Source organism: Lolium perenne, chromosome 4, assembly GCF_019359855.2.
Source record: "Lolium perenne isolate Kyuss_39 chromosome 4, Kyuss_2.0, whole genome shotgun sequence".
Taxonomy (NCBI): Eukaryota; Viridiplantae; Streptophyta; class Magnoliopsida; order Poales; family Poaceae; genus Lolium; species Lolium perenne.
In genome coordinates, this window is record NC_067247.2 from 80,423,633 (window position 1) to 80,437,445 (window position 13,813).

The window sequence follows — 13,813 nt, forward strand, 5'->3', positions numbered from 1 at the left end:
TTCATGAACATTATTGTCACGGATCTCTGCGTGCATGGCGAGAAAATCAGCAAAATCTGCAGGCAACTCATGATCAACCTCCGCAAGAGGGCCCTGACACTCATAGGGACCAACATGTGTCCTGACATGATTCTTGCGGTCATCCTCAATGATCATGTTGTGCATGATCACACAACCCTGCATCACCTCCCACATTTGGTCGTGAGACCAGCTTAGAGCAGGGTACCGGACAATGGAAAATTGAGCTTGAAGCACACCAAATGCCCGCTCGACATCCTTCCTGCAAGCCTCCTGTCGCGTAGCAAAGTGGGAATTCTTCAGACCTGATGGATTCGATATTGTTTTGACAAAAGTGGCCCATTTTGGATATATCCCATCGGCTAGAAAATATCCTTTGGTATATTGGTGGCCATTGATCTCATAGTTGCATGGTGGAGCATGCCCTTCCACTAGTCTGCTGAACACCGGAGACTGCTGCAACACGTTGATGTCATTGTGTGATCCCGCCATGCCAAAAAAAGAATGCCAAATTCACATGTCATAATCTGCCACAACTTCAAGCACCACACTGCAATATCCATGACGCCCTTTGTATATACCTTGCCAAGCAAACGGGCAGTTCTTTCATGCCCAGTGTATGCAATCAATGCTTCCAAGCATTCCAGGAAATCCTCTGGCAGCATTTTGTGCCATGATCTTTGCAGTCTCTTCCTCAGTTGGCCCTCTCAAATAATATTTGCCAAACTTTCCCACCACAGCTCGGCAAAACTTGTACATGCACTCAATGGCAGTAGACTCACTCATGCGAAGGTAGTCGTCCTGTGTATTGGCAGGTGCTCCGTATGCAAGCATCCTCATGGCGGCGGTGCACTTCTGAATCGACGAGAACCCGACAACGCCTACAGCGTCAGTTAGCATGTACAATAGTAAGCTAGTAAAAGTGTAGTACTTTTATAATACATGGTCCAGCTTTTAGTCTCACATAGTGGCTAGGAGCACGTGCTAGAGCTGGCTATTAGATAAGAGCCCACTTCCCTTCTCTCTCCTAATCTCTCTCCTCTAACTAAGCAAATTTATAATATTTTATCTCTTATAGCCAGTTGACTGTACCTTATTGTACTTGCTCTTAGGCAGTCAAACACAACTACAAGACCTACTACTGTACACATGGGCTGGCCTCATCAACTCCAGATGTCAGCACCCCGACGAAGAGGGAGGGAGGAGCTAGGGGAGCCGAGGCGACTCTCAAGACGATAAGCAGGGAGAGGAGAGCTAGAGAAGGGGAAAGTGGACCTGGTAAGAGCAAATATATGTAGGAGACGAGTACATCAATGATCAATGCATCACTAATAGAAAAGCTTCGAAAACTTTAGTATCGAGGTGGTGGAAGTTCCAACTCTGCCATACAACCCTAGGTACTATAGTGAGATATCCTTGTCATGTGCCAGTAGCTTTTGCTACCATTGAAGTATCAATGCAGGTCGATGAGGCTCTCGTGAACACCTTCCACACTAACCGTCCTACCCATAGATCCGCCACTTTAACTATATATAGGCTCCGAACGACTCTTGTGAGATCACGAAACTGAAATAAATGGATACATTGTGATAAAAAATATCTCCATGTGCCAAAATGCAAAAGCTATTAAATAAGCATGTTTCAAGGGGAAATTGATTTAAAATAAGCATAAGGTGTTTCTATGATATTCACATGTGATTTTATTTTGGCAAACTTAAAAAGAGATTAAATTAATATGTCTGGAAACAACAATTACAAATTAGCAACTTAAGCGTGTAAAAATTCATACGGAAAACAGCTACCAAGTACCCGGGAATACCATTAAGTATGTGGAATATATACTCGGCCAAGGGAATGTTATGGAATCACTTATGTAGCTCGAGCCATCCATAATGCAGGGTGATGCTCCTCAATTTGCTTTAGCAACAAACTGGTGAGTTGGTGACATGGCCGGTGCTCCTCAACTTGCTTTAGCAGCAACTAGTGACGATTGCTGTGTAACTCAGGAGCCGAGTGCCCGCTCATTACATGGTTAGTTACCATCTTCTGCCCAGAAGCTTGCTGTTTTAATGTCATCTTTTGTCATCAATTTAGAGTAATCCTCATGATTGTACGTCACATTGGTCTTCCCTCCAAAATCTACCGGAAGGACTTCGGGATCAATGTGCTCGTACAATGTCTTCATGCTCTCCTCATTCTCCTTGTACACGAAGTGGAGTTTCTGGATTGTTTTCTTGTCAGCGAATACTTTGAGAACCTGAAAGCCGTTGAAACGTTTAAGCTGGAGGAAAACAAGGAATACAGAACTTTTTCTATATCGAGACAAAATAATAGTACGTTGATGAAGGGATGATGTTCAAAGCCTACACCTTAAAAGAAGCCTCAAATACTTTGGGTGCATTGAATAGAAATGCAACTGCAAGCCTCTCTGGGTAATGGTTTTGCAGGACACTCATACTCTCTCTGGCAGTCTTTATGGGGGTTGCATGGGCAAGTGTCCATCCTGTGAAGTCTATCAGCCACACCATTTTGTCTTGACCTTCAGGCAGGCTACGGATTGCATTCTCCAAGGTATATACAAGATGCTGTACCTGTCCTTCGTGAGACGATGTATTCTGAAATTATACCAGAATATCGTGAATATGACTTCTCCATGCTAAGGAAGCAAGGAATTGACAGTTCGCAAAATCAAAGAGAATACAAAAATGATAATTTTGGACATGTTGAGTTCTTACCTGCTTTGCAGGTCTCATTACAATCACGGTTTTACCCTCTCTATCGGGGAAACTTGCCCTGTACATTTTACCTGTTTTTGCTTCACCGGAAACATCAGGCTGGAGAAAAGATGAAAACAATTAATGAAACGTTAGTCACTTGACCAAGTTAAGAAAGAAACATCACTTGAGAAAAGCAAGAAAAAAAAAACAATTACCCAGCGAATATTCTCAGGCCTGGTACCTTCCCTCCACTTGAGACTTTCTACTAACATTTTGCTGGACTTTTCAACATTCCAGTTGCGGGCTTCTAGATATTTTATCAGGCATGATTCATTACAGTACTTCTCTCCACGGGTAGACAAAAGGCCAAGTGCAGCTCTCATTTCATTGATCTGCACCAGTAAGTATTTATCGCTTCTTACAAGTTTCCAGTCAAGTGTCAACCGTAAAAGAACTCACAAGAGAGCTCGACCATTTCTCATTTTTCTTAAATGCACATAACACCTTTTTAGTTTTTTATTTTTCTTAGGAGGGAAAATCAAGATTATAATTAGTTACTTGAGGTCATTTACTTTGCATGATAATAGTTCCGCGAAGTAACAAAAACATTTTAAAAAATACCTTTGCTTCTCTCTGTTCGGCATCGCTCGCATTGAAAAGTGGGGTGTTCTTTCTCCGAAACATGATTTCTTCAGATTCCAATGAATCCAAACCCTCAAATAGATCAAAATTTGGAGTAAAGTTAGAAAACCATTGAAAACTCTTGTATAAACTTACTTCATACATTCATACTAGTGTAAAAGAAGGATAGGAAAACACATAAGTAACTACCGTAAAAAGCATAATAGAAAAACAGAGTGGAAACTAGAGTAAAAATGTAGTGGAGAAAAAACTCGTCAAAACAATCAAATCAGCAGGATTTAGTTTAAAGATCTTATCGGATCAACAACAATGTTCAAAACAGTTTTCAATTTAACGCTCCAAAATAGGCTATGGACGGCAGACTTCTTGCAAAAAACAGGGTGGCCCAGTTGAGGCCTTTGTTCTTTTTGAAAATATCCGCGGAGTCAATTGACCAACTTCTCGTTCATTGCCGGTTCACCCAAACATTATGGGGCCTCCTCAAGGAGTGGCTCTATCTCTACTTCATCGACTTTCACCAATGGCCTACAAAGTCGCTAAATTAATGGTGGCTCCTTATAACCCACTCCTCTCCTCCCAACTGAAAAGCCATCTCATCCTTGTCCTCATCACTTCTTGGAAAGTATGGAACAAAAGAAATGCTAAGTTGTCTGAAATAAGCATGTGCCGCCAGCGGTAATCCTAGCAAATATCAAGAGGGAGTTAAAGCTTTGGGTGGCCACATGTGTAAGCGTGTGAGTGGTTTGATGACGGGAGAGGTAGTCCGGTTTGTAATACCTTGCTTACAATCTTGTAAAACTACTTCTTAATTAATAAAATGTGACAAAGCGTTTGTCTCTGTTTAAAAAAATGTATTTTTAAATTGCTTACATGGTCTATTGTTGGAAGCTAGTTTTCTCCAACGAACCAATAAAACTAGTGCGGGAGGATGTTAGGACTGTAAACAGAAGCCCGAAATAGTATAGTTGTAGATAGAAAAAAAGTAACAGTTTACTCAAATCTTATAAAGTTAGCATGCACCCATTAGATTATACAAACTGAAGGGCAACAGATCTAGCAAGGGACTGGATAAACACATTCCTAGTGGCCCAAAGGAAACTGGTGCTCAGGGGTGGTTCCACCCCTTTTTTAGGCTGGGGGTTGCCCTTATTTCAAAAAAGAAGGTGGATCGGCGGTTTGTTGGACAATCTGAAAGATACATTCTTTTTTCAGGTTAGTGGGTGGCGGCATTCCTAATAGAATAGCAAATGCATAGCTTTTCTGTTAGCCATATTTTTGCTTGGTTGATTCATGTTTCGACTTTAGCTTTTCCGTGATTGTAATAAGTGAGGATGGTATATGGTGATTTGACACTTGGTTTTTAATAAAGAAAGCCGTGTGCATCTATTGATGCAGAGGCTGGGGCTATGCTCCTTTATCGGAAAAAAAATCTGAAAGATACAAAATGATGCCTATTTTAACCGCTAATTCCCAGATGATCAAGATGGCGTGGAGATGATCAAACACGAAATGATGCCTATTATAATAGATAATTCCCACATAATGGCTATGTAACATGATTAACTCTTGGGCGATATTGTAGAAAAGCCAAGGTCGAAGAAATCTTTAGGATGGCTTGGAGATGATCAAGATTGTGATACCAGACGCTTATTCGAGGTAGCATGGATGGGCTCCGGCTACTGCAAGGTTGTTGGGATGGGTTGACCTGTGTTTGTTAGCTTTATTTGCTAGCGGATCCCTGGTAGCTGTGCTTGTTTCAGTTTGCTCATGTGTTTCGTGCTGGTTCTTGCCGTGTCCTGCCACTTGTATTAAGTAGCAGGAGCAGGATTAGTTGCAAAAACCTGTGAGTTTTTTTTTTGCTTTTGTTCCTGTTTTCTTTTCTACAACCTATGATGACAGTTTATTTAATGAAAATCCCCGAGTGGAGGGTCGTTCAGTTGAAAAAGTGTGCATCCATTCGGAAAATCCTTTATATATTGTCCCTATCAGCGCAAAGCCTGTACATGTCGCTTCCACTTACTTGCTATCATGTATCAATTCTGTACGAAACGAGCCCATAAAGTAACGTCCTAATAACACTATAGCAGACTAAAACACGCAAAAACACAAGGCATTGACTCAATGAACAAATACTCCGTACATCACCTACATTGATCTGCTATCTCCTCTAGAAATAATCGTGATATATTATATGTCAAACAATGCTACACAAAGGCCCAATAGTCCTACCCCTCCTACGACAGCACCAAATTAATAGGTTAATAGGATTATAATAGCACACCCGTTTTAAAATCAAATTGCAGGGAAATGCTCGTGATGTTCAGTTCTTACTCTTAACTTTGACTTTTAAAGGGGAAGGTTGTGGGAGCTGGAGGTTTAAGCATATGCTAACTTCATCATAAACATATAGATTTCTATAAACATGATCCTATGAGGGATTGTAGGTGGGTGCAGATTTTCAGAAAGTATTATCAAAACATGAATAAGCAAGAACTTGTGGTTTCACAACAGTTACCAATCGACCCAGAAAGCAAAACAAAATCTGCATACCAGGATACGCAAGAAGCACCAGACCCGCAACTGTGAATTGGATCGGCGTCAGGAAGTGAGATCGATCTTCAGAATTGGACTGGATTTTCTCTGCTCCCGCACTCTCGGGGGTGCCAGAATAACTCCGTGGAATGATAGAGAGACGTTGTGGAAGAGAGATTTGTAGGTGCAAGCCGTTGGAGGGTCAATTCGTGGTTGGCTTCTATATTCATTAACGGAGATACGCTTAGTGGAGTAATGCTGGCATCGCTGACTTGCCCCAAAGGCGTGGAACAGGCGGTGGACTTCTTTTCTAGAACATCATCAGGGGCCCCTCGGTTCCTCCCATTATATTTCAAAAGAAACCCAAAACACATGTTTCGCTTGTTATGGCAACCGAGCCAAAAGCTCCAGCACAAGCTACGACACAGCAACGGCAAAACAGACCAACAGAACCTTGTCCTCGAGAAGGCTGAACAAACTATTGCAGAGTAAAAGAAAGAAGTTAATTTTCTTGTGAAAACGCAAAAGCCTTGTGTTTTAATGTACTGATAGAAAAAAAAGATTATATATACAAGTTTAAGGAAGAACCAACACCGGGCCATACAACTCAACCCAAAAGGCCCAGTAGTTGGCGAAGAATAAAAGAAAGAACCTAATTACGAGCCATTTTCATGTGCATCAAACGCTGGCTGAGATTTCCTCATGTGAGGATTCCAACACCAGCTTCAACGTTGAAGTGGGGGTAGCCCAGGTCCCTGCACCATGTGGTCGCATCAAGTCCACAATTACAATTTCTCATCGCAGCCCCGCTCTGGTGTTGTCCAGCCTCTAGCTTGACAGCTTCCACGGTCATGTGAGGCGTCAATTTTAAACTTAAGGCCATAGCCCTGCTTTAAATTAATAAAGCAGCAACACTAATATAGTCACGGTACAGACTGAGCCATTGCTCCCAGATCCTAGAAATGATCGACCGGTCGAACACACAAACACAGATAAAAGAGGTCCCCTGACCAAGATAAAGTAGCCCATAAAGGAATAAACAACAGCAAATAGCAAGAGGCCTGCACTAAACACACACACTGTAGCCCAGATACAAGGCGGTGTCAAAGCCCTGTCGACGTCGCCAGCTCCCCATGAAGCCTCCGCAGGGTCTCCATCGCCGCGTCCACGAGACCTCTATCCTTCCACTTCACCAGCATCCTCCATTGCTGCATATATATGATCATTTTATACAAGGCGTCAGCCGGTTTGCCAATAAGAACACCTTCCATAGTCAATTTATTACGTATATTCCATAGCGCCCAAGCTAACGCCGCGAAGGAGAACCAAACAACCCTCCTATATGCCCCGGACAGACCATGACATATAGCTAGGAAATCCCCTACCCCGGCAGGGTTCCAAGAGCAATGCACGAGTTCCCTAACTCCCGCCCACATAAACCGAGCCAACGAGCAATTGAAGACAATATGATCACAATCCTCGGGCTCTCCACAGAGGGAGCAGAGCCCATTGGACGGCCCTCTCCGCTTGGCCACCTGTAACGAGCAAGGCAGCTTGCCCCAGAGGAGTTGCCACAGGAACACTCTTATCCTCGGCGGCACCCTAGTCCGCCAAACCTCCCTAAAGTGCGTGACCGCCGCACCCTGGGACAGTCTACAGTAGAGAGACTTGGCGGAGAAAACCCCAGAAGGATCCAAGCGCCAAGATATCACGTCCTCCTCCGTACTAGCCTGAGTTGAGTCCAACTCTCGAGTGAGATTGTCCCATTCGACCGACTCAGCTAGGGAGAAGGGCCGACGAAATCGCAAGCGCCACCCCAAACCATCCCTGGCCCCGGATACTGTAATGAAAGGAGAATCACAGCAGCTAAAAAGCACCGGGTATCTGTCCCTCAGAGGAGAGGTACCCAACCACCAGTCCAACCAAAAGAAAGTTCGTCTCCCATTACGAACACTATGCTTCGCCCCGAGCTTGAAATACCATTTGACTTTCTGGATGGAGTTCCAGAATTGCGATCCCTTAGTAATAACCAGAGGCGAGAAGAGATCATGGTCCCGAAGGTATTTCGCTCTAATCAAGTCCGCCCAGAGCCCTTCTGCGTTCTAATAAAGCTTCCACACCCATTTAAGCATAAGAGCGATATTCATATGCCTAGTGTTGAGAATCCCCAGACCCCCAACAGCCTTTGGGCGGCACACCGTTGCCCAGTCCACCATGTGGTACTTACGCTTCTCCCCCACCCCTTCCCAAAAGAAGCGGGAGCGTACCTTGTCGAATACCGCGTGCGTCGCATCAAAGAGCATAAACAAGCTCATAGCAAACATCGGTAGACTCGACAGGCAGGAGTTAGTCAGCTCCAAGCGCCCTGCGGAGGCCAAGAAGGCTCCCTGCCACGGGTCAACCCGTTTGGCCACTTTGGTTGTAAGGAAATCCCAGTCCGAGGCTCTAAGCGTTTTATCACTAATAGGTAAGCCCAGGTACCTAATGGGGAATTTTCCCAACCGGCAATTAAGGAGCCGAGCCACCCTCTCTTGCTCCAAAGAAGTGGTCCCAACCACCACAACCTCACTCTTGGCTAGATTAAGCTTCAGACCGGACATCAACTCGAAACTCAGCAAAATGAGCTTCAAGTTGGCAATGCCTTCATCCGTCGGCTCGATCATAACCATGGTATCATCAGCATACTGCAAGTGAGTGACTCCCCCTGGAATCAGATGACTCACAAGGCCCCGGATGTGCCCAGCCTCTTTAGCTCTTGCCAGCATGGCCGCCAAAGCGTCAACCATGAAGTCAAAGAGGATGGGAGAAAGCGGGTCACCTTGTCTGACCCCCCTTGCATTCCGGAAGAAGGGGCCAATTTCCCCATTGACATTCACTCCAGTCTGGCCACCCGAGACCAGTTGCAAGAGGCGATGGACCATAGTGGACGAGAAGCCTTTACGGAGTAAGACCTCCCGCAAGAAGTCCCAGTCAACCCGATCATATGCCTTCTCAAAGTCCAGTTTCAGGAAAAGGCCCCCTAGCCTTTTCGAACGGAGTTCATGGGTAATCTCGTGTAGGGCCAAAACTCCCTCGTGCAGGGCCCTCCCTTTAATGAAAGCAGTTTGGGCACGATCTATCGTTCTATGAGCTAACGGGGCAAGTCTAGTCGCATACGCCTTAGACACAAATTTAAAGATGACATTTATAAGCGTGATAGGACGGTATTGTTTGATAGAATCCGCACCGTTAACTTTAGGAACCAAAGTAAGGATCCCAAAGTTCAACCTGGAGATGTCTACCCTCCCTAGGGCGAAGTCGTTAAGAATCTGAAAAACAACGGGTCTCAAGGTTCCCCAAAACCTTTGAAAGAACGCCACAGGCAATCCATCTGGCCCCGGTGCCAAGTCCACTTTCATGTCATGGAGAATCTCGTCTAACTCCTCCAGTGTAAACGACCTTTCTAGCTCAGTATTTTCGGAGTCAGAGATACATTTCGAGGCCGGCCACAGATTTTGAGCCAAGGTAAAAGCCCGGGCCTCGCCAGCTGAACCCATCAGCTGTTGGTAATAGTCATAAACGTGTCCCATAATAGCCGCCTGATCCGTAAGCTCCCCCTGGTTGGAAATCAGACGCGGAATCCCACACTTCCGTCGGCGCCCATTGGCAATCGCGTGGAAATAAGCCGTTCACGCGTCCCCTTTAAGGAGCCATTGAACGCGGCTACGCTGGCGCCAATACTCTTCCTCAAGGGAGTCGAGCAAGACCACCTGATCTTCAAGGTGGTAGCGGAAGGCCCACCCTTCCTCATCCAGACCTGTCGAATCCGCCACCGCATCAAGTGCCGCAGCCTGAGCCAACAACCCAGCCTTGCGATCCCTCTTTTCCTTCCCTAGGTTCATCCCCCATCCCTTGAGGAACTGTCGTGACAATCTGGCCACACACATCCAGAGTTCAATCGAACCCCTATGTGGCCCAAAGTCAGACAAGAAGGAGCCTAACTTTCCCTTAAGCAGGTCCAAAAAACCCGGAACTCCGAACCACCACGTTTGAAAGATGAACCTGGAGGGTCGGCATCGCTCCTCCTCGCCGCTCTTCAGAAGCAACGGAGTGTGGTCCGAACCAATCCGAGTAATCGCTGTTAATGAACAGAGCAGGAACCAAGCCTCCCAGGCCAGGGACACGAAGACTCTGTCCAAAACACAACGAACCGGAGATAACTGTTTATTAGTCCAAGTATATCGCGCCCCGACCCTCGCCACCTCCCTCAGAGACAGGCTGGCAATCGCGTCATTGAACCTATGAACCCTAGGACAATTAATATTGGCAATGTTCTTATCCCCAGCACGACGTATAAGATTGAAGTCCCCGCCCAACACTACCGGGTCCTGGTAAGAGCTGACTTCCCTAACCAGCTCGCTTAGGAACTCCCCCGTTCGCTGGTGGTCTGCCGGTCCGTACACCAACATAAACCACCACTTCTGTCTGGTTTTCCTCTGAAGGAGATGAGCACTAAGGTAGAAGGATCCCTTCCTCCAAACCCCGACCTCAAACACCTCGTCGCGAAAACCCAGCAATAGGCCTCCCGAGGGTCCTACTGCTGGCAGCCAGTTCCAGTTGAATTGGCCGCCGACTTCTAGCCTACGAAGCTCAGAAGCCGAGAAATCTTGACGAATGGTCTCTTGAAGCCCAACAAAATCCACCCTTTCCGACCGCAGGTAATCTAGCATTTGGGTCCGGCGGCCACTCGCCCCAAAGCCGCGGATATTGTAGATGAGGCCTTTCATAGTAAACCGGCATGCTTCCCCCGTCCCTTACGGGTCGACAGCATTGGCCGCTTCGCGGCCGTGCGAGCACGCACGCACGAGCGCTTGGGCTTACTTCGAGCACCGGGAGCTCCCCCTCCCGAACTCCCCAACCCGGGGTCATCCCCCGCGAGGGGTGCCTCCTGCGCCGCTGCCTCCCTGGCAGCTGCAAGGTAGGCCTCCTTCTCCTTCTTAAGCGCAGCCTCTGCCAGCGCGGCCTGGGCAAGCTCCCTAGCTCGCACCAGGCCCAGAATCTCACTCGGCGAGCCCCGACTCGGGTTGAAGATGATACAGCTATCCTCTAAGACATTAGCAAGCCGGTCATCAGGAAGAGAGACAAGAGAGGTGGGGAGAGGCGTACCTGAGTCCAGGTTCTTGTCGGCTGTGAGCTTCTTGGCCTTCTCGAGCACCGAAAGGTTGGCCGCCGCCTTGGTGTGCCTTGAACTCTTCCGCACGGACAGCAGGTTGTCCTTCTTCTTGTTGGCCCTGGAGTAAGTCGCCGCCCGCTTCCCCTTCTCCGTCACACCTGTCCCCACAGCCAGGCCCTCCCCGACCACTGGCGAGGCCGGCAGCACCCCGCCAACGTCACCAACGGCACCGCCACCCATCCCTGGAGGCAGGGCCGCACCGCTGGCATCATCACCCTGACCCTGCTCCTGCGCCACCAACACAGACGCTGCCATGCCCAGAGCCTTGTCCACGCTACCCTCCGGAGCCGGGTCCGAGACCTGGGACTCCGTCGACAGCTCCGCCGGCCGGGGAGGGGAAGCAACAGGTACCATGAGCGAGCGAGGTTGGCGGAAGGACGCCAGCTCGTCACCAACCCCCAGGTTCGACCCGTACTCATCAAGGAACCGGAGCCGTGACTCCGTCCCACCCAGCGGCGGGGCACTGTGGTACCCCCCAGCACCATGCCCACACCCGCGAGCATCGGAGGCAGGCTCCTTACCCTTGGACGTCTCCTGCGGCTTCTCCGCCGCCTCCTTGTTCCTCTTCTCCGTGTCCTTGTTCCCCAGATCGTTCCATTCGTCCTCAGAAGGAGAAAGATCATCATAGTCCTCGTCATCTTGGTCATCATCTCCCGGAGGCGACGGAGCAGGGGCCGGACCGGAGGAGTTGCCACCACTCCGACCGCCCAGCTCAGCGCGCACCGAGATGTTGTATCCTTCCCCATTCACCACCAGTTGCACGGATCCTTTGACCCTCTCCGGAAACCTGCACTGGAACCGCATGCGGATGGGCTCCGTGCGGAACTTGCGGAGGGACAGCTCGTCCACCTCCAGGGGGCGGCCGATGAGCACCATCGCTGCCATAAGGCGATCCACCTCCATCAAGTCCTCCGGGACGCCTGACAACTGTACCCAAACGGAAGGCAGGCTCAGCGAGGGTTTGGGGCTAAGGAAAGCCTCCCTAATGGCCACCTCCACCTTGTTGATAGGAAGGAACAGCTTGCCATGCCTCGTTCCCATACGAAGAGTAGCCTGAGACGGGAAGCACTCAGAGAACTCTGTCTCCGACAGACGACACACCTGCCAGTCCCACTTCTCATCCACCAAGTCCTTGAGCTCATCCGAAAGTTGGACCGGAGAGAGAGGAGTGCCCTTGAACTTGATGACAGCTGAGAAAGTCTCCCCATTGCTCTTATCCTTGATCGGATCCACCTCAATCGCAAAAAAGCCAGCCCCGGCAATAGCGTGTCCCATCGTTTGCAGACGGAGGAACTTGCCGCGAGACGTGCAGTTCGCCGACGCATGACCCTCTCCCCCACAGATCACACAAATGGGTTCAAAGGTACACGTTGACTGGAAGTGCCCCGGCCGTCCACACTTGAAGCATTCCGCTCCAGCTGCTGCCCCTGCCGGCAAGGACGTCCCCACCTTGCCCTTGAGCTTGCTAGTGCCAGCCCTCCCGGCCGCCGTCCCCTGCCGTGCGGTATTCTTGGCCCTTCCATCATCAGCCGACCGCCGCTGCCCCCTATCCTCACGGCGCTGCTGCGCTTGCCCCCAAGCCGGGGGTTGGACCCAACCCTCCTGCTGCTGCTGCTGAGGGCCACCACTGCCATTGCCACCTCCACCAAAGCCTTGCCCGTCGAAGCGCTGCGCCGAACGGCCACTTCCGCCCTGGAAGTAGTCACCCGAGCCATCCGCCCTGGACAAACCCGAGCCGCCGCCACCGCCTTCATGGCGGAAAGCGCCACCGCCGCCCCCACCGGAGCCCTCCTGACGGTACGACCCACCGCCCCCCTCCTGGCGGAAGGAACCACCACGAGCACCTCCTCCCTCCTGTCGGAAGACGCCGCCACCGCCGCCGTAGCCTCCCTCCTGGCGAAAGGAGCCGCTGCCGTTGCCACCCTCCTGGCGGAAGGAGCCGCCGCCGCCTTCCTGCCGCCGACCTCCATCGGGCCCGCCAAAGCTCTGGCCTTGCCAGCCTCCAGCGCCCCCGCGATCTCCGCCCTGCTCCCGATTGTAGCTCCCTCCCCCGCCGCCACCGCCGCCGCTACTACCACCCTCCTGCCAGTAGCCGCCGCCGCCACCAAATCCTCCGCCTCCCACATCCTGACGCCGCCCCTCACCACTCTCGCCGTCGAGCCGGCGCTTGTTGCGGCCGTCCCCGCCCATCGCCGTCACCTCCGCAAAGGAACGGAGAAGCGCAGGTGGTTGTGGAGGACGAATGGAGAATTTGGACGAGCGAGAGAACCGCCGCCGCACCTCTTCTCCTCTGGCTAGAAACCCTAAACTCGGATCGGTAGCCCCTTTTGGCATCCACATCCAACGCTTTAGCCCAATCGACGCTCCCTCCAGTCCCGTGGGGAAAGAAAGCAGAGGCGGCCCAGAAGCCTCCGCTGGCCCACGGCCCAAACCCAGGGTTGGCAGAGCTGGGAAATCCACCAAGCCCAGCTCGGGCACCGCCGCAGGCCGGCCCAAGACCAGCCCACCTGGTTGGAGCGTTGCCTCCGCACCCTGCGAGGCAACCACCCGCAGCTCCGACTCGTCCCCTGACAGCGCCGGCGCCGCCGCCGCCGCAACCATCGAGCCCTGTCGCCAGCCTCCCCGAACCGGCGAGGAGATCATCGGAGACTCCCGTGGCAACGAGGATCTCCGCCCACTCCTCCAGGCAGCA

The 13,813-nt window shown here is 50.0% G+C and overlaps 2 protein-coding genes across 2 annotated transcripts; both read right to left on the reverse strand.

Moving 5' to 3' along the window:
• Nucleotides 1-1,716: 1,716 nt before the first annotated feature.
• Nucleotides 1,717-6,179, reverse strand: LOC127293096 (phosphatidylinositol transfer protein PDR17-like). The gene is made up of 6 exons (XM_051322652.2): nucleotides 5,928-6,179; nucleotides 3,357-3,449; nucleotides 2,951-3,127; nucleotides 2,754-2,852; nucleotides 2,388-2,633; nucleotides 1,717-2,275 (listed from the first exon to the last, which is right to left on the reverse strand). The coding sequence occupies exons 2-6, from the start codon at nucleotides 3,417-3,419 to the stop codon at nucleotides 2,051-2,053; spliced, it is 810 nt and encodes a 269-aa protein (XP_051178612.1). The 5' UTR covers nucleotides 3,420-3,449; nucleotides 5,928-6,179; the 3' UTR covers nucleotides 1,717-2,050.
• Nucleotides 6,180-9,577: 3,398 nt separating this feature from the next.
• Nucleotides 9,578-10,675, reverse strand: LOC139839007 (uncharacterized). The gene has a single exon (XM_071829041.1). It carries the CDS (start codon nucleotides 10,673-10,675, stop codon nucleotides 9,578-9,580), a length of 1,098 nt encoding a protein of 365 aa, XP_071685142.1.
• Between the last annotated feature and the right edge of the window lie 3,138 nt (nucleotides 10,676-13,813).

Excerpts from the sequence above, each read along its gene's own strand:
- LOC127293096 (XM_051322652.2), bottom strand. The coding sequence starts at position 3,419 with ATGTTTCGGAGAAAGAACACCCCACTTTTCAATGCGAGCGATGCCGAA. Across the intron at positions 3,128-3,356 it reads CCGAACAGAGAGAAGCAAAG|ATCAATGAAATGAGAGCTGC; the intron begins GTATTTTTTAAA and ends TTACTGGTGCAG. Across the intron at positions 2,853-2,950 it reads GGCCTGAGAATATTCGCTGG|CCTGATGTTTCCGGTGAAGC; the intron begins GTAATTGTTTTT and ends TCTTTTCTCCAG.
- LOC139839007 (XM_071829041.1), bottom strand. The coding sequence starts at position 10,675 with ATGAAAGGCCTCATCTACAATATCCGCGGCTTTGGGGCGAGTGGCCGC.